The sequence below is a fragment of the Erinaceus europaeus genome, chromosome 4, assembly GCF_950295315.1.
Source record: "Erinaceus europaeus chromosome 4, mEriEur2.1, whole genome shotgun sequence".
In the NCBI taxonomy this organism is placed as follows: domain Eukaryota; kingdom Metazoa; phylum Chordata; class Mammalia; order Eulipotyphla; family Erinaceidae; genus Erinaceus; species Erinaceus europaeus.
In genome coordinates this window covers 45539633-45558980 of record NC_080165.1, presented here as the reverse complement: position 1 = coordinate 45558980, position 19348 = coordinate 45539633, and the positions used below count along the sequence as shown (strand labels likewise).

General features: G+C 41.3%; 1 protein-coding gene and 1 long non-coding RNA gene across 2 annotated transcripts; one reads left to right on the top strand and one right to left on the bottom strand.

The window, feature by feature from the left end:
* Positions 1 to 1802: 1802 nt before the first annotated feature.
* On the bottom strand, positions 1803 to 2277 carry LOC132538274 (uncharacterized). Its single transcript, XR_009549674.1, has 2 exons — positions 2182 to 2277; positions 1803 to 1963 (listed from the first exon to the last, which is right to left on the bottom strand). It is a non-coding gene; the product is annotated as an uncharacterized LOC132538274 (long non-coding RNA).
* Positions 2278 to 3034: 757 nt separating this feature from the next.
* On the top strand, positions 3035 to 17754 carry FAM8A1 (family with sequence similarity 8 member A1). The gene is made up of 5 exons (XM_007539276.3): positions 3035 to 3817; positions 5438 to 5558; positions 9589 to 9712; positions 10192 to 10331; positions 13063 to 17754. Exons 1-5 carry the CDS (start codon positions 3133 to 3135, stop codon positions 13205 to 13207), a joined length of 1215 nt encoding a protein of 404 aa, XP_007539338.1. The 5' UTR covers positions 3035 to 3132; the 3' UTR covers positions 13208 to 17754.
* Positions 17755 to 19348: the final 1594 nt, after the last annotated feature.

Genomic DNA, 19348 nt, shown 5'->3' with positions numbered 1-19348 from the left:
CTTTTGGACTTGTATTCTCCCCCCACACACACACACACACACATTCTTCATATTTTAAAAGGCTAAGCAAGCAGGAACTGGACGAGGGTGTGTGAATCCCAGTGTTCTTTTTCATCTATAAATTGAGACTTGATATATTAACTGTTGGCTAAGCACTGACAATTATCATCCCAGATTAATCTAATCTGTCAATCTTGTCGGGCATTAAGCCAGCCTCCCACCCCTGCATCCTGCATTGCTGATACTATGGCCTATTTACATAATCATTGTTTTGCCTGAAAGATCCCCACCCATCCCATTGATCTATCTTCTTTCTACCTTGAGACCCGCCCTGCCTGCAGGGTAACATAACCCTCGCAACAGGGAGTCGAGCAGTAGCTCAGCAGGTTAAGTGCACAGGTGGTGTAAAGCGCAAGGACCCCTGCAAGGATCCTGGTTCGAGCCCCTGGCTCTCCACCTGCAGGGGAGTCACTTCACAGGCAGTGAAGCAGGTCTGCAGGTGTCTATCTCTCTCTCCCCCTCTCTGTCTTCCTCTCCTCTCTCCATTTCTCTCTGTCCTATCCAACAATGATGACATCAATAATAACTGTAACAATAAAACAAGGACAACAAAAGGGAATAAATATTTAAAAAACATTTTTTTAACTTTTTTAAAATTTATTTTATTTTTTCCCTTTTGTTGCCCTTGTTGTTTTATTGTTGTAGTTATTGTTGTTGTTGTTGTTGGATAGGACAGAGAGAAATGGAGAGAGGAGGGGAAACAGAGAGGAGGAGAGAAAGATAGACACCTGCAGACCTGCTTAACCGCCTGTGAAGCGACTCCCCTGCAGGTGGGGAGCCGGGGTTCGAACCGGGATCCTTATGCCGGTCTTTGTGCTTTGCACCACCTGCACTTAGCCCGCTGTACTACAGCCCGACTCCCTTAAAAAACATTTTTAAAAAACACCTGGAAACAGTTGCTAAAGAAGCTTCTACCTTCCCAGCGTGCTTTTGCCTTTCTCCACCCCCTTTCCTAGCCATTTCCGGTTCCAACTTGCCACTTCCGGTTTTATCCTATAAAAGCATTGGCTCTCTGATCAATAAATCTTTTTGCCTTACCACACTTCCACGGGTTCCTGAGTCATCTGTGAGGGCCACTGTTACTCCATATTTTCTAAGGCAGCCAAGTAAAACCTCATAGTCCAACTGCTGCAGTACAGCTGCACTTTACCCTTGAAAAACTAGTCTCAACATTTCTACCTGTCAGCAGTAGTTCTGTAGACAGAGGTCATGATAGCCCTGAAATCCAAAATTTGCTTAACTGACAAAAACTGTCAAGGACTGTGGTCAAATTCCCTGACAAACAGGTCTGAACTTTAAGTGACCCCCTAAGTCGTCCCCCTACCCCCACATGTGGGATGTGGATAAAAAGAATCTGGCTGCTCAGAATCTGGCTGCCTCTCTTGGAGCTCACATGCCACTATTGGGAAGTGCATGTAGCACAGGCTTAAGCTTGCTTCAATAAAGGCTCTTTGCTTTTACATGTGATTCTGGCCTCCTCTCTGCGGGAATGGGATTTAAAAATCTGGGCATAACACATCTATCTCCCGAGTCGCTGAGTGAGTAGCAGCCTAGGCCGAGTCCGGTCGAGTTCTCTCCAACCCAGAGAGCACAAGCCCTTGGGAAGAGGCACCCCCACGCTAGCCCAGCAAGTCTTAGATCATCTTCTCTCACTAGGGAGGCATCAGACAGCCCTGTCCTTTTGGGACCGGTAGTTGTATACTTGGGTCAACAGCAGTGCAAAAATTTAAATTAAATAAAAAAATCTATTTATTTATTTATTATTAATGTGGGGGAGAGAGTGAGAGAGAACAAAAAAGAACCAGAGCATCACTCTGACACGTATAATGCTGGGGATCAAACTCAGGATGTCACACCTCCAAGTCCAAACTTTATCTATTGTGCCACTTTCTGGATCTTGGGCCTTAAGATTAAAATTAAATAAGAACCATTAGCATGAGAGAAGAGGGATGAAGAGAAACTGAAGGACATTCTAGTAGAATAAGAGCATCACCGGCACACGTGATACTTTTAACACTTTACTCACTGTGCCACCTTCCAAACTACTTGAATTAGAATTTTTTTTTTTTAAAAAAGACATAATTCCAGATAAGGTCTCTTAAATCAGAATAACCCCACTACCTTTCTTTCTGTTTTCTCCAGGGATTCACTGCTCAGAGCTTTATTTATTTTTCAAATGGAAAGGCACCGCAGTATCAAAATTTCCGCCACTGTAGTGGGCCATCTACATCCCTTCTTTTGCCATGAAAATGTCTGCAGCTGAGAAACACTGTTTTGGTATATACCCCACTTGAGCTTGATTGTTAATTTCTTTTTTTTTTAATATTTATTTCCTTTTTGTTGCCCTTTTATTGTTGTTGTAGTTATTGCTGTTATTGATGTCATCGTTGTTAGATAAGACAGAGAGAAATGGAGAGAGGAGAAGACAGAAAGAGGGGGAGAGAATGACACCTGCAGCCCTACTCCCCTGCAGGTGGGGAGCCGGGGGCTCGAACCCGTATCCTCACGCGCTTAGCGCCAAGTGCGCTTAACCCGCTGTGCTACCGCCCGACTCCCTGTTATTAATTTCTTATTCTCTATGGGGCTATGTTTTGTATCACCTTCTTCACTGCAAATGTCCAAAGACTATGGACTGTAACGCAGGCAGAATTAACCAACAAGCCCAGAGACCACAAATGTCCCGACTCCCTAAGTGGTGGAGGGAGACGGATCCTGCGGACCTCTCTCCAGAACTCGGGCTGCATCTCCCGAGATCCCCCTGGGCTCGGTCGAAACAGGCTCAGGCCTTAGCCTTCAATCAAACCCGCAAACTGGGAGAATGTTTGTCCAATAATCGCTAAAGCAAAGAGCCCGGGTTATCGAAGCGACCCGCCCCCACGGCTCCAGCCAGGTCTTCCCTCTCCGGCTCCAACTCGCGCCCGGCGCCTGCAGTCAGGGGCGGGGCTTCCGCTTCCGGTATGGGATTGTTGACGCTTGTGGCTGCTGCGGTGGCGACGGGGCCGTTGGGGCGGGGCCTGCGGGGGCAGGAGACGGCGCAGTGACAGGGCCGCCGTGAGTGCGGGCAAGGCGACTATGGCTGAGGGGCCGGAGGAAGCCCGAGGCCGCCCTCCCGGGTCGGATGGCGGCGGCGGCGGAGGGGACCTCGAGCCCGGCGCTCTGACCGCCGCCCCTCCAGCCGAACCCCAGGCCCCGGACCGGCCTCCTACCCCGGGCCTCCCGGTCGCTACTGCTGCGGCTGCTGCGGCGGCGGCCGAGCAGTCGGAGCGGCCGTGCGAGCCCGGGAAGCGCGGGGAGGCGGCCTCCGGCTCCGGCGCGGGCGCGGGCCTGCAGGAGCCGGCGGCTGGCGAGGGCCCCGAGGCCGCGGGGCCGCGGGAGAGGGCGGCGCGGCTGAGCGCCCGCGAGTACTCGCGGCAGGTGCACGAGTGGCTGTGGCAGTCCTACTGCGGCTACCTCACCTGGCACAGCGGGCTGGCCGCCTTCCCCTACTGCAGCGCGCAGCCCGCCCCGCCGAGCTGCCCCGCGGCCGCCGCGCCGCCGCCTCCCCAGCTGGGCTACTACAACCCCTTCTACTTCCTGGGCGCCGCGGCCGCCACGCCGGACCCCGGGGCGGCGACCGACCTCAGCACCCCGGCCCCGGCCGCCGCGCAGGGCCCCGGGGCGCCCCAGGTGCAGGGCTCAGCCCGCGCGGCCCCCGGGACCAGAGTAGCAGCATCCGCTGCCCCTTCGCGAACCCAAAGCGACGCGGGGCGACAGGCAGGTGAGACGCGGGGAGGGAGGAGCTGCGGCTGCGGCGGAAACAGCGGCGGGCGGGGGCTGCAGGGGCTGCGGGCTTTCTCCCCCTCGGGGACCTCCGCTGTTACTCTCCGTGCGTAGCTGTCGTCGGCCCAGGTCAAAAGCGCAGCTTCTTGCCTTTGGATATGCCTGAGACACCCCCCCACACACACACACACACACGCCCGCCCCAACTTGATTCCTTCACACCTGCGGACCAGTCGCGTCCACGTGTAAAGGCATCTTTGCTGCCGGGGCGGGTGGTGGCGTACCTGGCTGAGCGCGCATGTTACAGCGCGCGCGCGCACGCGCGCAAGGGCTCAGGTTCGAGCCTCCAGCCCCCACCTGCGGGGGGAGCTTCCCTATCACCCCCTTCCCTCTCGATTTCTGGCTATTTCTATCCATAAAGATAATAAAAATAAAAAGAAATCTTTGCTGCTCAGGTCTGGGGAGTGAGGTTCAAAGCTTCAGTCTCTGATGGCGACATCCCCCCCCCCCCCCCCCCCCCCGCCTCACCCCCATCCCCGGCTGGAGCAGAAGAGGGAGTTTGATTGCTAATGTTGAGAAGAATCCAGACATAGACTTGTTCTATATTAGATTATAGGATATGTGATTATATAAGTAATAATTATTTATTTTATATTCGGGCCCATGGCACTGATGAATATAAAAGGAGATGACAAGAATACACATTGAGTTATAAACCTTTGCCTGGACCCTACTTGTTTCTTTTCTCTCGTGTATTGTTTGTTTACTTCTGCATGGGAATTGGAATACTTTTGTTACTTTTTTTAAAAGCTACTTAATAAAGACTTGATGGTGGCCAGCCATAGATATTCTGTACAAGAGCTAATTTATTGTATTTTTGTCCCATTTACAATGACAGATTGATAATTACTGGATTATAGAAAACAAGGAAAACTAGACAGGAGGGTAAAATGAGAAACAAGATTTACTTTGTGCTAATCGTTTACACAGAACCTTGATATCTACCAAAAATGTCTGTGTCCTAGATTTATGAACACCTAGGTTCTCATTTATTCCATCGTGACACATATTCAGTACTTTATTAAATTTATCTGTAAATGCATTAAAGGGATGAAAACAAGCTTTAAATTCTTGTAAATAGTGGAATAGTGTTGGTGTATATATGTATATTGGTTTTATTATTTTATTTTTGTTTTTACTGTGTTGATATATTTTGATAGTAATGTTGCTATATTTTTTGATGGAGTTGATACCAGTACTTGTTTCAAGGCCTTGCATTAGCTGCTATAGTGTGTGTGTGTGTGTGTGTGTGTGTGTGTGTGTGTGTGTGTGTGTGTGTGTGTGTGTGTGTTGTCAGACACCGGACACCTTGGCAATTTCACCTTTCCGGGTCGCTTTTTCATGGGGGTGGGGGTGGGGGCAGCAAGGGAGCAAAGACACATCCAGCACTGGAACTTCCTCTGGTGCAGGAACTGGAACCCTAGATAGAGAGCAAGGCATATGCCCTATCCAATGAACTATTTATTTCTCTGGCTCAGCTGGTTATACCTATTTGTTATCTAGCTTGCACTGTAAGATCTATGTGAACTGATTCATTTTCCTAATTTTTTTTTTACAGGCAGAGAGTATGTTATTCCATCCTTGGCTCACAGATTTATGGCAGAGATGGTGGATTTCTTCATTCTCTTCTTTATAAAAGCAACCATTGTCTTAAGCATTATGCATCTCAGTGGAATAAAGTAAGTGAAAACCATGTGCAGAAAGGTTTTAATGTTTTAAGTAAGTGCCTAGAAATCTTGTTTAAAATTCTGTTACGACTGCAGGTGATTATAGAATTAGTGTACCAGTGTCATGATTTCTTTATAGGAGATTTTTTTCAGATTCTTTTTTTCCTTAATGGTTTTTAAACAATAGTGACAGCAGCTGGGTAAATAGCTTAATTGGTAGAGAGAGCATCAGGCTCTCATGCCCAAGGCTTTAGTTTGATCAGTAACACTGCATGTGATGCTCTCTGACTTTCCTCTCTTTCGTATACATGTATGAAATAAATAAATCCTTTTAAAAATAAATATATTAGAAAATATCACCCAAAAATGGCTTGGAAAAGAAGTATTTTCAAAAAGACCAACACATAATGAACATTAGATAGATTAGCTATTACAGCCATCTATGTGACATTTCTAAGTGGAACTGCTTATATTGGCAGGCCCCAAATGAACTGCAAAGTGAGCCATTTGCTTGATTCTTTCACACTAATAATCATAATAGGGCCCATGAGATGGTAACGGCATATGTGAGACCCTCGGTTAAATCCCCTGCACCAAGGGAACTCTTTGGATGTTAGAGCAGTGCTTTGATGATTATTTCTGTTCCTTAAAATGTAGAATAAAAATTGGACCAGGGGGGCATTACAGCTGTGCCACGACAGTAAATTTTGACTGTTGCTCTTCTGTTTAATAGCTTCTCACTGCCTTCCGAATAAAACCTGATTGATTGTCTTATCGCTAGCTAGGCACCTTCTACATACTATGCACCGAGCTCACCTTTTTAAATTCTTTTTGAATCTTTTTTAAAAATATTAATTTATTTATTCCCATTTGTTGCCCTTGTTGTTTTATTGCTGTAGTTATTGTTGTTATCGTTGTTGGATAGGACAGAGAGAAATGGAGAGAGGAGGGGAAGACAGAGAGGGGGAGAGAGAGATAGACACCTGCAGACATGCTTCACCGCCTGTGAAGCGACTCCCCTATAGGTGGGGAGCCGGGGGCTCGAACTGGGATCCTTATGCCGGTCCTTGCGCTTTGCGCCATCTGCGTTTAACCCACTGTGCTACCACCCGACTCCCTCTTTTTAATCTTATCACCACCATGAGATTGAGGTCACTAGCTCCGTTTTATAAAGATTGATATTTGGGCTTACATAAAAGTTAAGCCTAAAACTTGCAGATTTAGAAAAATAATACATGGCAGAGTCAAGATGCAATTCACTCACTACTATACTCCCAGGTCTACAACAGTCAAACTGCAGCATCCTTGACAGGAATCTTGAGTGTAAGTGTGATTCCTTCCTGATTTTCCTCCTCCTCTTACCCATATCCAATTAAATAACGTCAATTTCCTGAATCACCTTCAACCCAGACAGTCTTCTCGTCATTGTTGAACTATTTCCATTCCCTTTACTTCTCCTTAGTCCTGTTACTGTCATTTCTTGCCTGGGTTATAGCAAGTCTTTTAACTAGTATCTCAGTGTCATCTCCTATTTTCCTCAATTGAGACTCTGATGCAATTTTTTTTTTTAACTTTTTAAAATATTTTTATTTTGGGGGCTAGGCAGTGGCACACCTGGTTAAACACACATATTATATCATGCACAAGGATCCGGGTTTAAACCCCTGCAGGAGAGGGAAGCGTCATGAGTGATGAAGCAGTTCTGTAGGCATCTTTTTCCCTCTCTACCTCCTTTCCATCTTGATTTTTGTCTCTATCCCATATAAAATAATTAATTTTTAAAAATTGACAGAACCAAGAGAGGGAAGCTGAGTTGGAGAGGTAGACAGAGGGGAGAGAGACTGAGAGACACCTGCAGTCTTGCTCCATCACTTGTATAGCTTTGTCCCTGTAGTTGGCTGCTGAGAGCTTGTACCTGGGCCTTTGCACATTAGGACGTGCACTCAACTACAACACCATAAAGTCTCACTCTGTTTCTCTCCTGCTTTAAAAGATTGATAGTTTCCTATTGCCATCCAAGTAGAGCCTTATTTTATGATTTAATGTAACTACCCTTATTTTTTTCTTTTTTATTAATGATTTAATAATAATTGAAAAGATTGTAAGGTAATAGGGGTATAATTCCATTCAATTCCCACCACCAGAGTTCCCCTCCATTGGAAGCTTCCATATTCTTTATCTCTCTGTGAGTATGGACCAAAATTCTTTATGGAGTGCAAAAGGTGGACGGTCTGGCTTCTTTTTTTTTTTTTTTTAATAATAGTTTTTTATTTATTTTAATGAGAAAGAGTAGATACAGAGGGAAAGATACCATGAGAGAGGAAGAGTCCATAACACTGCTCAGTTCTGGCTTATGGTGGTACTGAGGATTGAACCTGGGACCTCAGAGCCTCAGGCTTGAAAGGTTTTTGCATAACCATTATGCTGTCTCCCCAGCCCAACAGCCTGGCTTCTATAATTGCTTCTCCACTAGACATGGGCATTTACAGGTTGATCCATACACCCAGCCAGTGTATCTGTCTTTCCCTAGTGGGATAAGGCTCTGGAGAGGTGAGATTTCAGTACATATTGGTGAGGTTGTCTGCCCAGGGAAGTCAGGATGGGATCATAGTTGTATTTGAACTTGGTGTCTGAAAGGCAGTAAGATATAGGGCAGGACAAGAGGACAAGTTATGTAATAAACAGGAACCCAAAGGTAAGAATAGCGCAGATGAAATTGGGGTCTTGGGTGTGAAGAAGCTAGGAAATCAATTTTTTAAAATATTTATTTATTCCTTTTTGTTGCCCTTGTTTTATTGTTGTCGTTATTATTGTTGTCGTCATTGTTGGATAGGAGAGAGGAGGGAAAGACAGAAGGGGAGAGAAAGATAGACACCTGCAGACCTGCTTCACCGCTTGTGAAGCAACTCCCCTGCAGGTGGGGGCCCCGGAGGCTCGAACCGGGATCTTTGCACCACCTGCGTTTAACCCGAAGCGCTACAGCTGGACTCCCAGAAATCTATTTTAGGTATGTTCCTAGGGGTCCATGACTTTAGTAATGTTGTGCCTGAGCCTGATAGCTAAGATGCAGATGTACTAAAAATATTGTCTGGAAATAGGTTATCAGAGTTGAGAATAGGACTAGAGAGCTGAAGTAGGGCAGAGAGTAGCTCCCAAACATGTGGAAAATATATAAATACCAATTTTTTTTTTTTTTTTTTTTTTTTTAACCAGAGCACTGCTCAGCTCTGGCTTATGGTGGTATGAGGGATTGAATCTGGAACTTTGGAGCCTAGGCATGAGAGTCTCTTTGCATAACCATTATGCTATCTACCCCTCCCGATACCCTTTTTTCTTTTATTATTAATTTTTTAAATTATCACTATTTATTGGATAGCCAGAAAGTGAGAAGGAAAGGGGAGAAAGAGGAGGAGAGACAAAAAGACACCTACAGCCCTGTTTGACCACTTATGAAGCTTTCCCCCTACAGGTAGGGGCCAGGGGCTTAAACCCAGGTCCTTGCACACTGTAATGTGTGCACTTAACCAGGTGCACCACCACCCAGCCACCCTTATTTTTTATCACCACTCACACTTAATAACTGAGCCAAAACAAAATGCTTATAGGCTCAACTGTACTCTTGCTTCAAGATTTTCTCTGCTGTTACTCTGTCTCCCTAGAACTTCCTTAGGACTTCATCCACTCTTCATCCCTCACTGTCATTTTGGGGATTTCTTTACTGAAGTGTACTAGGCATATGTTTCCACAGTACTCCGTGGTTTCCTATCATTGTCTTCATTCTACTTTATTATTATTCATTGTTTTGTTTTCCCTGTTAGATTAGAATCTTTGTGCAAGCAGAAATCATTTTGAATTCACTCATATGTCGCCAGGACTACTATTAGTATTTGTTGCATAAGCTAATGAATATTTTGTGAAACTGAATGGTTGGAAACCCAAAGACCAGTTTAGAATTTCAATTAAAGTTTCTAGCTTATGTGAATGGAGGAAAATTCACTGCAGTTGCTCTGGTAACTGATAACTCAAAACTTACTTCATGTAGGGATATCTCTAAGTTTGCGATGCATTATATCATAGAAGAAATAGATGAAGACACATCAATGGAAGACTTGCAGAAAATGATGGTTGTGGCTCTTATATACAGATTATTAGTTTGTTTCTATGAGGTAAGTTACTGACTGCAACAAACAATAAAATTACAAATGAATCTTAGATCATTAGCCCAAGATGAAAAACAAATTTGTCTTGTTTGCCTGTCTTTCCAAATATTCTTTAATTAACCTATTACTTTTCAAGTTACAAACAACTTTCTGAAAAAGAAACGTACTATTTTAATAGCTTCTAAGAAATTTGTCTTAGTCCAAAAATATACTTGTAAATTAGGCTTTGAGATATATTTTTTCCATAGAAACACCTTGCTAAAAAAAAAATAATACTTGGGCCACAGAGGAACATCATACAGAAGGCATTTTGTGGTTTCTAAAATGTTAGCTATCTCCAGCGGTATCTTAAAACTTAACTTTGAATAGTTTCTGAAATTCTTTTCATCTGAGAAAGCTTTAAAACATGAATAATATGGTAAGAAATTTTACCTATAAAGTTGGTTAGCTGGTGAATTATTTTTAAAGTATCCTTCTTTCCTTAGATAATTTGCATTTGGGGAGCAGGTGGAGCCACCCCTGGGAAGTTCCTGTTAGGGCTTCGAGTTGTAACATGTGATACATCTGTGCTTATTGCACCAAGCCGGGTCTTAGTGATTCCTTCCTCAAATGTTAGCATAACAACGTAAGTTTTTTTTTTTTATTTATTATGTGCTTATGAAAATAAGATTTTAAGTGTCATTATTAGTATAATTCATGTTATTTTTATGATTTTTTTTCTCATGGCATACAGAGATGGGCTTATATTTATAAAGCTTAAAGCATATGGGCATCTTTCACTCATAATTGTAGATCCCTCTTCACTATACATTTTCACAAAAATTGTTTTAGAAAACGCACGTCACTATCAGGAGGGAATGATTTGGGTATTCATGCAGTTTACCAGCATGTGTTAGTAATCCTTGATTAGTTTTATTCTCTATAGCTGTGGATATTGACTCAATTACTTGGTCTGCCTTGAGATTTAATTTGGTGTTACACCTCTCATTCTTCCATCTTGAGTAGGCAGTAAGTTTGAAACCTATACATTCATGTATCTTCTGCTGATCTTTAGTGATACAGTTTATAGTGCTCCTAGTATTCATTACTAGCTGTTAACATCTGCCTCTGGAGGAAATGCAAATAGTGATCATGGAAGTTAAGGTGAGTAGGTGGTAATCACCTTAAAGCAAGACATGGAGGCCAGGGGGTGGTACACCTGATGGAGCGCACGTTACATTGCACAAGGACTCGGGTTCAAGCCCCCAGTGCCTATCTGCAAGGGCAAAGCTTCACAAATGGTGAAACAGGGATGCAGGTGTCTTTCTATCTCTCTCCCTTTCTATCCCCCGCCTCCTCTCAATTTCTGGCTGTCTCTGTCCAGTAAGATAATTTTTTTTAAAAATTAAAGGGAATCGATGGTAGTGTAGCGAATTAAGCGCATGTGGCACAAAGCACAAGGACCGGCGTTAAGGATCCCGGTTCGAGCCCCCAACTCCCCACCTGCAGGGGAGCCGCTTCACAAGTGGTGAAGCAGGTCTGCAGGTGTCTTTCTCTCCCCCTCCTCTCTCCATTTCTCTCTGTTCTGTCCAACAGTGACAACAACAATAATAACTACAACAGTAAAACAAAGGCAACAAAAGGGAATAAACATTTTAAAAAATTAAAAATAAAGCAAGACATTGGGTACAATTGCTACTAAAATGATTCAGAGCTGAACTGTTATGTGAAGAAATGGACAAGAGATTCTAGAAGCAGCCTTGATTTTGCTGATATCCTCAAAATTTTTTTATAATTTTGTGGTTATAATAATCCTCGCTGCTATTTTTAAAGAATCAGTATGGCTAATGTTTATTGAGTATCCTTACATACCAGGGACTGTTAGGAACACTCCATGTCTGATTTTAATTCTAAAAACCTTTCAAGTAGCTATTATAGGTACTGTCTCTATAGATGTAGAACACAATTGGTAATTGATAGAAAATGGATCTTTGGTTTCAGAGTTTATACTCAGCCACTGTACTTTCATATATGCTTCTAGTGCACTAAAACACACAAGTCTAGGAAGGTGGCTCTCCTAGTAGAGTGCAGTGTACCCAGTGCAAGAACCTGAAGTTTAAGCCCCTGGCCACCACCATATGGGGGAAGCATCACAAGCAGTGGAATGGTACTGTGGTCTCCTTTCCTGAAAAGGAAAATAAATAAAATGACCTCCAGAAGTGATGGAGTTGTACAGGCACTAAGCCCCTAAAATAACCTTGGTGGCAAAAAAAAAAAAAAAAAGATGGGGGGAGGCTGCTGGGTGGTGGCAGTGGTTTAAACGCACATGGCAGCAAAGTGCAAGGACCAGTGTTAAGGGTCCGGATTCGAGCCCCTGGCTCCCCACCTGCAGGGGGAGGGTCACTTCACAGGAGGTGAAGTAGGTCTGCAGGTTTCTGTCTTTCTCCCTGTCTTCCCCTCTGCTCTCAATTTCTCTGTCCTATCCAACAACAACAATAATAATGAAGATAAACAAGGGCAAAAAAAAGGATAAAATAGCCTCCAGGAGCAGTGGATTCATAGTGTAGGCACTGAGCCCCAACAATAACCCTGAAAGCAAAAAGAAAAAGAAAAAAATAATAAAAAATAAAATAAGACTTTAGGTTGCTGTTGCTTTCATTTTTTAGGTTTTTTTAAATAGTTTAATTTTTATTTATTAGTGTGATTGGGATGGGAGGGGAAAATAGGGAGAGATAGATACTATAGCACTGCTTCTCTACTTGTGAAGCTTCTCTCAAGGTGGGGACTACGACATAATGGTAACATATCCATTCTACCGGGTGTACCACAGTCTAGCTCTTAACACTGTCCTTAATCACAGAATTACACAGATAGAGATGATAAAATAATACACTATAATTTAAGGTGTAGTGCTTCACAGAAAGTAGAAAATAACACGGTAGTAACCATACTTCTTTAGAAAAAAGCACAGTAATGAGATCAGAGAAAAGGTAAGAAGGGATAGTTTTTTGTTGTTGACCAGAATACCACTTAGCTGGTAAACAAAAAAAACCCTGCAACTTCTCATATGCAAGTCCTGTTGCACTCTCTCCAGACCCAGCAGTTATTCTTTCCCTCTGACAAAATGCTAGAAAATGCTGTAAATCTATATTGTTCATTCTAAAGATAAATTTTTACGTGAAAGTTCTAAAACCTTTTATGTTAAATCTTCAGAAGTAGCCACAGTCGTTTGATAAGTTACTCTATCAAGGGTAAAAATATTGTCAACTATACTGTGATTATGTTTTAAATATATTTTTGAACTAGAGAGGATGTCCATTATCTGTGTGTGATCAGTACACAACTTAATATGATTTCTTTTTCCTTTAACTTTTCAGGTCTACTATACGAGCTTTGATCAAGAATTTTTCTATTGCTTCTTTCTTCCCTGCTTTCATTACATTGCTGTTTTTTCAGCATAATCGAACAGCCTATGACATTGTAGCAGGAACCATTGTAGTAAAAAGAAATGGCGTCAGATGATGCCCCCAAAAGCTCTGAATTCCATATTCTCTGGAATAATGAAGACTCAATTATATATCAAGGCCATCAGTATCCCTGGGTTACATTAATTGATGAATTAGAAATTAAAGTAGTGGCTCCAGTGCGATGCAGGTGACTATTCTGAAAAGTATTAATTTTACTTGAATGCCAAAGAATTTTTCCAGAAGAAAAACCTGTTCGATTCAAGTGTTAAAATTTTTAGATGGCAAGTGGTTTTATAATCAGCAGTGGATAATAATCTCTTTAAGACACTACATCTTGGGTTTTAAAATCTCCAATTGAAACCTCAAAAATTTTATTTTGGTTTTATCCCAAAATGATGGAAAATGTCCAGCTGTGTTTTGTAAACACTTTTGTTAACACTTCTTAGGGGAATTGTCTTTGCTTTTTGAATGGGGTAGGGGAAAGGACTGGGGAGGGTTGTTAGACAAGACTTGATAAGCTACTTATCTCCTCATAAGTAACTGATAAGTTAGCTGCAAGAGAACAGTGTGAGGCAGGCTTAATAGTTCTCAGATTTGTACTACAGTTTATTGTGGGCATAATAAGCTGTACAGTTATTCTTAATGCTTAAACATGTATTTGGGGGTAAGGTTTGCATGATAATGAAAAAGTATTGATTCATATTATACTATTGACCTTTCTTTAGTCGTTACTCTTAATGGGAAAAAAAGCAACTCTTTACTATAATTCTAACTTAAAATTTATGTGCAAGTGTCAAACTATGTATATGGGGGGGATGTTGCATATTTACTGTAAAATGATATTCCCAGTATGTGTACAGTATGGAGAAAGTATTAGTGCTTTTCAGTGTTCTGAATTTAACTCCTTTTTATACACAAAAATATGCACTTGTTTTTGTTTATAATTCCATAACTTTTGAAACATCAAGGAGTTAATCTCAGTATTTCATGATTAAATATTAATAGCCTGTGAAATATTAACACCCTCTCATTATAGATTGTTTATTTCAAATAAGAGTAGCATATCTATACATTATTCTAAGTTCTTTGGTTCTATGAACCAGAAGGTCACTTTGGGCCTGCCAGGGATTGGTGTTTTAAAGAAAATGTTAATCAGACAGCATTTTATGTATTGTCAATTTATTATTCTGTTGAAGCAAAATGGTGGTTTTATGTGCATGCTTTTGTAGATGCCCAGTCAGCTGTTAACATATACTAGACTGAAAGTTTTGTCTCTTAGGTATTAAAAAGCAAAAAACAAAACAAAACAAAAAAAAAAACAAAACACTAAGTTTATCATCATTCAGTTGCTTAAATGATAAATGTAAACTTTAACTTATGACTATCAATTTTAAAGTAGGTTTTTAACATTTGAAATTGTGAGAGTATACTCATTTTTATATGACTGTAACAATGTCCTTATTCCTTTTAAAGTGCCATAAACCATGGTTTTCAAAGTAACTACATGAAATTCGCGAAGACAGTCTGTTAAGTACGTCAGAGTAAACAGATTAGTTATTTTAAGCCTGGGAGAAGATAGTGTTATGACCTTTGACAGTAGGAAAAGCTTTTTAATGTTCACCCCAGGGTCTAATGCATGATTTCACCTCCCAGACCAATCATTCTTATTTCAGATAGACACCAAAGCACTGTAGCTTTCCCCTGATGGTACTCTCATGTTTGCTAAGGCTTTAACTTGGGCCACAGGGGGATAACAAGGCAAGTGCCTCCCTCAGTGGGTGAGCTGTCAAGCTGTCAGTCTTACTGATTTTTGTTTGTTTGTTTGGTTTCTCCTAAACTAGAAATTGGGAAACAGACTTACCGCTTTGCAGCACATACATTAGCATTAGTACACAGACCAGACCATTTCTGCTACTTACTGGGAATGCATCTTGTATATATACTATCTAAGATGACTATTTGGCTGTTTTTATTGACTTAGCAAGAGAAGCAAAGTCCAATTTGTTGTACTTAAAATATTACACAAGTCGTTCAGATTAAGTCCATGAACTACATACATAGCACTAGAAAACAAATAGAAGTGTTACTGTTTATAACAAATTGCAAGTAACTCAGCACTTAGGAAACCAGTCCCAAATAATTGAACAAATACAAAACACTACATAACTTATGTGGAAGAGACAGCCACCACCCCCAGCTCCCAGGAAATACTTTTCTATTTAGCATATTTCACTTACAGAAATTCTAACTTTATGTGAAAGTACCCTCATGCCAAAACTCTAGCCTAAAAATGACACTAAGTTTTTTAGTGCAGATAATACTCATTAAGTATTGAAAAACAAAAATTGGGAATCAGCCTGCATGAGAATACTGTTTCAGTCAACATACTCAAAATAAAATCATGGAAGAGGCAGTTATTTTAGGCATCTAGAAAATCTTACCACTGTGGTCTGAGAGGTGACACAGTGGGTATTGGATTCTCAACATGAGGTCCTGAATTCAGTCCCCAGCAGCACATATTCCAGTGATGTCTGATTATGTTTCTCTCCATTTTTTCTCATTAATAAAATCTTAATTTAAAAATCTCACCTTCTATTACTAAAAGTAGCCATAGTGACCAGCACAGGGGAAAAATCTGATGTCCTAATGTTGATGTTGAGCCTAGCAGGTGGTGTGAGATGGCAAGCGTTGCTTTTAGACTAATGCATGATTATAGTAATAAGCAATTCTGGGTACTACACCTTTAAATTATCCAACATACTATGTAGCACTGGTTCAGAAACTGTTCTACCTAATCATGTTCCAGTTTCAAGTACTTAGGGTTGGGGAAAAAATGCACTAAATTTGAGGGCCACCTTATCTAAAGTAAAAATGCCTAAGGCTTACATTTTATTAGTAAAAAATTACATAGCAAACACTGAACATCCCCAGTCTCTGGCAGCCATATGATATTTAATTCTATATTAAATCATGATTGTCAGAATGACAACGTGTCATTTAGCCTAATGCCTTCAAGCTCCCATCCCTGTTGTGACAAACGGCAAGGTTATCTTAAGCATGAATACAAATCCATTTTAGGGTGAAGTCACACATCTTTTTTTTTTCTTTATTGGGGGATTAAGGTTTTACAGTGAAGAGTAAATTACACATCTTTTAACCATGCTTAGTCAGTCATGGATTACATATGCTTGTCTACCATCTAGGTTTGTGTAATTGCATTTTATTATTATTTTTTTTTGCCTCCAGTTATTGCTGGGGCTGGATGCCTGCACTATGTATGAGTCCACTGCTTCTGTGGCCATTTTTATTTTGGGGGGTAGGACAGAAATTGAGAGGGGAGAGGAAGATAGAAAGGGAGACAGATACCTGCTTCATCACTTGTGAAGTGACCCCCCCCCTGCATGTGGGGGGGGAGCGGGGGGTTCAAATCGGGATCCAGTTAGTGTACCATATTTACTTCATCTATTTATTTTGGATAGAAAGTGAGGAGATAGGGGGAGAAACACCTACAGCACTGCTTCAATGCTCATGAAGCTTCCCTGCTGCAGGTGGGGACCAGGGACTTGAATCTGGGTCTTTGTGCCTGTAAGTCTGCTGTCACTACCTGACCCTGATAGGCATTTAGGTTATATGTTGACTATTGTAAATAATGTTGCTATAAACATGGACATGACTGTCTCCAAGTTTTTTTTCCCAATAAACTTCCAAAATTATCCTTTTCACCACACAGATAGCAATGGTAGTTTGACATAGTCTATTATGTTAAATTCCCTTTGTTGCTTTGAGTTTAATCCTACACTTCACCTTTTTAATATATCATTGAATTTGGTTAGCTGATATTAAGCATGTATGTTCATCAGGAACATTTACCTATAACCTAAATTATCTATCTGGTTTTAGTACCAGGTAACATTTGCCTTGTGGGATTGAAAGTGTTTCCTCTTCAGCCCTTTGGAAGAATTCACCATTGAAGATATCTAGTTCTAAACTTTATTAGCAGTCTATTGATTTTTCTATTTTATCATGATTGAATTGGCTTATGTTAGGTCTCTTGTAATTTTAGTTTATTCAATTAGTAGCCTTTATCTTTTATATCTTTCTCATTTTTGAATACTTTCTTGGTAAGTCTGGCTGCCTTTGGTTTCCAGGGTTTTTTGTTTCCTTTTGGACACAAAATTATCTTAATTCCACTTTAAAAGGACTAAATTGTTTGGTTGCTTTAAATGCTTAAGTATTTTGAGCAGATAACAGAAGTTGAAAATTAAAACTATTGAGTAAAGGGCTTTTTGAAGGAATATTCAGTATTTTCATACTATACTATTCCTACTAAGACAGGTTGTTTCATTTGAAGAATATGCCTACAAACAGCAGTATTTCTAATACCTGACAAGTGTCATTTAGTTTGACATTACCCAATTTCTTATATTAAAAGGCCAAAGTTTTTACAATATTTACCTGAGTAGTTTGTTTTTAAACTCTGTACCTTTGGAATTCATTGGAGAATCTGATGGCCTGCCTTTAAATAAAATCCAGCATTCTATTTTTAGTAATTCATATGCCACCAGTTTGTAACCTTTGTTTTAATAAAGTCACCAATGTGTTTGTTGTGTATTTCTTTGAGGCTTGCTCTAGAATCTCGTTTAAGAGACCTTGCTTCCTTTTATCCCTAAGAAAAAGTTAAAGGAGGAAACACGTACAGCATTGCTCTACCACTTGTGAAGTATCCCCTATACAAGGTGGAGATGGGCTTGAACCTGGTCCTAGTGCACGGAAATGTGTACCGCCTGGGCCCCTTAAGTCTTGCATCCAAATAAGACTTCTTCCCTTACTGTAGCCATTCAGTAGAATGGCTGTAGTAGTCAACTAGAGTGCATTCAGATACAGGGTTCTCACAAATCAAAAGCAAAGTTCTTATTTGTGAAGCCATTTTCAGGTTTTTATGGCCTGGTGGTGGCATACCTGGTTGAGCACATACATTACCATTTGAAAGGACCTAGTCCCCACCTGTTGGGGGTAAGCTTCACAAGTGGTGAAGCAGTGCTTTCTCCTTATCTCCCCTACCCTCTTGATTTCTCTGTCCTATTAAAAAAAAAGTTTTTGGTTTATGAAAATAAATCACTCCAATGCTATGCTAGCTACTGAGTCCAGGTGCCAATACATGTTTACCTGCTTTGCTACCTCTTTGGTCTGTGGAAGATATTTTTAAAAAAGGAGCTGGGAAATCACTATTAAGACATTACCAGTCTTGTTAGATACCTGGTAAGTGAAAAGAAACTAACAATTGAGAAGTCATCCTACAAGAATAGCTTATAACACTAGTCAGATAACTACCTCTTATGAAAACCAACTTTATTCTTCTGGAGCATGCTTTACATTTCCTTCTTAATTTGTATCCTCAAATTTTATCCCAAATATATATTTGCCTTTTCACTACTGTGTGTATGTGTGTGTGTGTGTGGGGGGGGGGGGTGTTTAACCATTTGAGTGTGCATTGTGAAACCCTTGAAATTCCTAACCAGTCCAACTGTGTGTAAGGAATAAAGAATGGGGCAGGGCAAGTAACAAAAACACAAATCACTTTCCTGCCTGAGGCTTCAAGGTCCCAAGTTCAATCACCTACACCACTAGAAGACAGCTGAGAGTGCTCTGGTAAAAATAACTTATTTGAACAGCTTAAGAGATGGCACAGTGCATAAAGAACTGGATTTTCAAACAGGATGTCTAGCATGGGATGTACCACAGTGGTGCCTTAGTTATTTGCCTCTGCCTCCTCCTACTACTTTAAAAAAAAAAATTTCAAAAGTTGTCTCAACTATCAAATGACTAATGGACAATTTAAGCCTAAATTTAATCTTACAAACAAGCAGATTCTGATCTTCATAAATGTTAAGGCTAAGGACAGATTATAAAATAGACTCCTTAAGAATAGCAAAGGCCAGGTGGTGGCACACAGGGTCAAGCATACATAGTACAAAGTGCAAGGACCCTGTGCAAAGGATCCTAGTTTGAGCCCCCTGGTCCCCCCCACCTGCAGGGGTTGGGGAGGGTCGCTTCACAAGCAGTGAAGTAGGTCTGAAGATGTCTTTCCCTGTCTCCCCCCTCCTCTCAATTTCTTGATGTCCTATCTCAAAACAATAGCATCAACAGTAACAATGGGAAAGATGGCCCACAGCAGTAGTGGATTTGTGCAGTGATC